Source organism: Gossypium hirsutum, chromosome D03 (genome assembly GCF_007990345.1).
Source record: "Gossypium hirsutum isolate 1008001.06 chromosome D03, Gossypium_hirsutum_v2.1, whole genome shotgun sequence".
In the NCBI taxonomy this organism is placed as follows: domain Eukaryota; kingdom Viridiplantae; phylum Streptophyta; class Magnoliopsida; order Malvales; family Malvaceae; genus Gossypium; species Gossypium hirsutum.
Genome location: NC_053439.1, coordinates 45,458,715 through 45,463,967, shown reverse-complemented (window position 1 = coordinate 45,463,967; position 5,253 = coordinate 45,458,715). Strand labels below are relative to the sequence as shown.

The following is a 5,253-nucleotide window of genomic DNA, read 5'->3' as shown; positions in this document are numbered from 1 at the left end:
ACAAGAAATCTCTCTTTACCTTTTTCTCCCTCTATTTCTCCAATTTCCAATTTCAAGTATTCTTACATGGTCAAATTCTGGTTTTGGTCCTTATACTATTGTAAAACTTTAGAGCTAGTCCATATGCACTTTAGTTTGACATATTTGGGTCTATTTACTTTAATAATACAATTAGTTAATCCAAATAATTTACACCTTTAATTATTTCAGTTAAAATGTTGTCAATTCTTTCTGAAAACCACCCATTGACATGAGTCTTTTTTGTTGTTATTGCTGTTGTTGTTGGAAGAAGTGTTTAATTTTAGTTTGCACTATTAATATTTGGACTACCTAACAATGTTATAAAAGTAGAGGACTAAATTATGCCAAATTAAAATATAAAGACTAGTTTTCAAATTTAAGCATAGTAGAGGGACTAAAAATAGAATTTAACCTTCTTACATTCCACCTAACTAAGCAAAAACGACTTGGCAGCGGAGGCCAAACATAAGCTTTTGCTTCTTATAAGTTTGGGTTGGTCTTTTAACACCCCCATCAGTACACCAAGAAAGAGCCAAATTTCTAGAGTAGAACATTTTAATTTGGGTTTGGCTTTGAGTGAGAGATCAGCTATAGAGACAAATTCATGGAGATGGCACCATGGATTCGAGTCCTAATGCTTTTAGCTTGCTTATGGTTTCCAGCTTCGGTGGAGTGCATGGTTCGCCACTACAAGTTCAATGTAAGTTATACTTTGCTCAAAATGGGTGCTATAATGCTCACTTTCCTCCATCAATGTCCATAGTCGAGTTCCTTGCTGGTTCATTGACATGGTGTTGGCTAGCTGGTCGAGTTCCTTAATTTGTTTAATTAGCAACTAAATTGGTATATCTTTCACATTCGAAAGTCTTGTCAACTTCACTCATTTTCGTATGTTTTGTAATCCTATATACATTGCATGTTCATGCACGTATTGTTCTTCAATGATCAATTTCGATCCTTTTTAATGTATTTTTAACTGGATAAAAACTATCCATTTATAATTCAAAAATTAAAATACAAAAAAATTATTAATAACTTAAAAAAAACAAAATTATAAACTATTGTAAAAAGGTTTTCTAAAATAATTGCAGGTGGTGTTGAAAAATACAACAAGATTATGCTCAACCAAGCCTATTGTCACTGTGAATGGACGTTATCCTGGACCCACTTTAGTTGCTAGAGAAGATGATACCATTCTTGTCAAAGTGGTCAACCATGTCAAATACAATCTCTCCATCCACTGGTGAGACTCCAAGCTGCCCACCATTGATATCAATTCTTGAAGATTAATAGTACTTATATAACTTTGTTTTTTTCTTTTGGGGGTGTGGTGAAGGCATGGGATTAGGCAAATACGTACGGGTTGGGCAGATGGACCGGCATATATAACCCAATGCCCGATTCAACCGGGGCAGAACTATGTGTACACCTTCACCCTCACTGGCCAAAGGGGCACCCTTTGGTATCATGCACATATCCTATGGCTAAGAGCCACCGTGCACGGTGCAATTGTTATCTTGCCCAAGCGTGATGTTCCTTATCCTTTCCCCAAACCCCACAAGGAAGAGATTGTTGTGTTAGGTGAATGGTGGAAATCGGATGTTGAAGCCGTCATTAATGAGGCTTTGAAATCTGGTTTGGCTCCTAATGTCTCTGATGCTCACACCATCAATGGTCACCCTGGACCTGTCCCCGGCTGCCCTTCAAAGGGTAAATAGACAAAACCTCTGCTATTAAAAAGATAATTCCCGGACAAATTATAGTTTTGGTCCTTCTAATATATTTAAGATTTAATTCCTATAATTTAATGTCATAATTTAATCATCTATTTTTATAATATTATCAATTAAAATACGAATGTAGATTTTTTTTCTTAAAGACACTCATTTTAACTCATGATTTTGACATGAAATTTTTGTGTTGGAGGATGTTTTTCTAAAAACTTCGCTTCATTATTTTAAGTTGAATAGTTAAACCTTTTACCTATTTTGGACTAACTAATAAAAAGAAGTTGTGTCAAATTAAATTACATACTAAATCTCAAACATGAATATAGTAGAAGGATCAAAATAACAATTTCACCAAGTCAACAACATGAATAATCTCTCGTTTTTGTTTTGTGTTGTGTTGTGTTTTTTTTTTTGCAGGGTATACGTTGCCAGTTAAACCAGGGAAGACGTACATGCTTCGAATCATCAACGCTGCACTGAATGAAGAACTCTTTTTCAAAATCGCCGGCCATCAACTCACCGTAGTCGAAGTTGATGCCACGTACGTGAAACCTTTCAAAACAGACACCATCGTTATAGCCCCAGGGCAGACCACAAACGTCCTCGTTACCACCCACCGCGGCGGAGGAAAGTACATGGTAGCAGCCTCACCTTTCATGGACGCACCGATCGCCATCGACAACGTGACCGCCACCGCCACCTTACATTACTCCGGCTCTCTCACCAGTGCCGCCACCACCCTCACGTCAACCCCACCGAAAAACGCTACCTCAGTGGCAACAAATTTCATCAGTTCATTACGAAGCTTGAATTCCAAACAATATCCAGCTAATGTCCCTTTGAAGATCGATCATTCCCTGCTTTTCACCGTTGGACTTGGCATTAACCCTTGTCCTACCTGCGTTAACGGAAGCCGTGTTGTGGCTTCCATCAACAATGTTACCTTTGTTATGCCAAAGATTTCATTGCTTCAAGCCCATTTCTTCAACATAAGTGGCGTTTTCACCAGTGATTTTCCCGGGAATCCGCCTGTTTCATTCAACTACACAAGCACACAAGTAACGAACTTTGCTACCAAACAAGGGACAAGACTGTATAGGCTTGCGTATAACGACACCGTCCAGCTGGTCTTGCAAGATACTGGGATGATTACCCCAGAGAATCACCCTCTTCATTTGCATGGATTCAACTTCTTTGAGGTTGGGAGGGGATTGGGGAATTTCAACCCCAAAGAGGATCCTAAAAAGTTCAATCTCGTTGACCCTGTTGAGAGGAACACCATTGGGGTTCCATCTGGTGGATGGACTGCCATAAGGTTCAGGGCAGATAATCCAGGTAAGGCCATGAAGACATTTAATAGTACTATCAGTTTGGACTATTAAATCTTAGACTTTAAATTAGACCGATAACTTTCTCTTATTTATATTTAAATATATGTATAATTGATTACTCCTTGGTTTGCAGGGGTTTGGTTCATGCATTGCCATTTGGAAGTGCATACAACATGGGGGCTTAAGATGGCGTTTGTTGTGGACAATGGAGAAGGCCCAAATGAGTCTCTTCTACCACCTCCAAGTGATTTCCCCAAGTGCTGAATTAACCAAACCAAAATGCTGAGGAATGGAGAAGTAGCTAAAAGGAAACAAAAGGAAATGGAATTTTTATACAACGGCTTAAAGCTATAATAACTAATAAGAAGAGTTTATTTTGAGCAAGCCAAGGAAAGTTTGCTCCATATGGAATAAAAGAGAGCTGGATTTGTTTTTTCTTTTTATTACTTTTTCTCTTAAATTTGGTTTCCTTATAATATGGTCTACAAATCTAATTTGAAGGTTCCAAATCATCGTTGTATTGACAATGACAATTTGAAGTGAAGATTAAGTATTGTTCATTTTTCATTGCTAAAACTATTAGCTATATTGAACTACATGCTATAATTCATGGTTGAAAAACTGATGGAAAATCAAATTGGTTCAACCTTTAGTTTCAAGTTCAGTTGAACTCAACTTTTTAATTATCTAATTTAAAAAATACATATAAATGAATAATTATTAAGTAAAAGTCATAATATATTAAAAATAAGAAAAATAATCTATACAAAAATCATGATTAAACTGTACAATCGTTTAAGCTTTGTTTGTGCCAAGGTGTGCCTACTTCACTTACCACACTTCACTACTAGACTCTGGATTTTTCAATTGTTATCATAACCTACCGCATAACATACTTGGTGTGATCCAAATGTTTGGTTGATAGCTATGGACTTCGTGAAAAACAGAAGCTTAACAATATGACCACCACTGCTCCACTAATCAAACTATGCTTGTTGGAAACCTCATATGAAAGCATTCATCAAGGTAATGGATGAAAGGACATATAAGGTTGTTTTGATTGGTTTGAAGCGATCCAACACTAGAAAATGTGGTGAAAGTTGAGAAGTAAAACTAGAAACAACTTGGACTACCAAGGAAGAAAAGGTTATTAATTGCAATTCCAGAGCCCTTAAAGTTATATTTATAATAGTGTAGATAGTAAAGAATTTAGGCGAATTTTTAAATGTGTTTTTGCAAAAGAAGTATGAGGCATTCTTAAAACAACTCATAAAGGTACTCTTAGGGTGAAATTGTCAAAACTACAAATGCTCACAAGCAAGTTTGAAAACCTTAGAATTCCAAATGATGAAACCTTATTTGATTTTTATGTTAGATTTTGTGAAATCATTAATGAAGCTTTTGCTTTTCGTAAACAATATTCTAAGATGAATTTGATATGAAGGTGCTGAGATCCTTGCCGAAAATATTTGCTATCAAGGTTACTTTTAGAAGAAGCAAAATAGATCAACAATATGGAAATAAATGAGTTGAATGTCTCATTACAGATGTTTAAGATGAACCTTGAAGAAGACCAAGAGATAGAGTTAAGAAAGAGAACTTGCACATCTTGCCAAAAGTTTTAGCAAAACTTTCAAGAAGTTCTCTAAGAATGGTAAGAATTTAGATACTAATCAATTTTATGGTAGGAGAAAAGGAAAGGTTGATGAAGAGCTTAAGGAGAAAAAAATCATGTGCTAATACACATTGCCACAAGTTGAAATCAATTGCATTGACAAATGTGGAATTCACCCATTGATCGATGTGTCATTATTGTGGTGTTGCAAGTCACATTAGATCTTTAGAAGGAAGAAAAATAAGATGTTGCATGCATAATTTTAGTAAGACAAGCAACACATAGACTTTATAAGAAAGTGCGGGTGAGAAAAGTTTAACCTCGTGTCAATTATGAAGATCAACGAGCGATTGGCGCTCGAATTAAACATGAAGTTGCTTTTATAGATCATATTAAAGATAAAAGGATTGGAATGAATACTCCATCAAAGTCTTGTAAGAATAAAATAGTGCAGATTAGCTAATATCACAAAGGTTGAAAGGATCTCGGTTGTTCCATTAGCTACGACTTTTGTTAATGACATAGCACCTTATCACATCCTTTAATGAACTTGATA

At 35.9% G+C, this 5,253-nt stretch overlaps 1 protein-coding gene across 1 annotated transcript; it reads left to right on the top strand.

The window, feature by feature from the left end:
• Nucleotides 1–531: 531 nt before the first annotated feature.
• LOC107950205 (laccase-4) lies at nt 532–3,642 on the top strand. The gene is made up of 5 exons (XM_016885014.2): nt 532–721; nt 1,113–1,264; nt 1,358–1,731; nt 2,169–3,086; nt 3,216–3,642. The coding sequence occupies exons 1-5, from the start codon at nt 626–628 to the stop codon at nt 3,344–3,346; spliced, it is 1,671 nt and encodes a 556-aa protein (XP_016740503.2). The 5' UTR covers nt 532–625; the 3' UTR covers nt 3,347–3,642.
• Nucleotides 3,643–5,253: the final 1,611 nt, after the last annotated feature.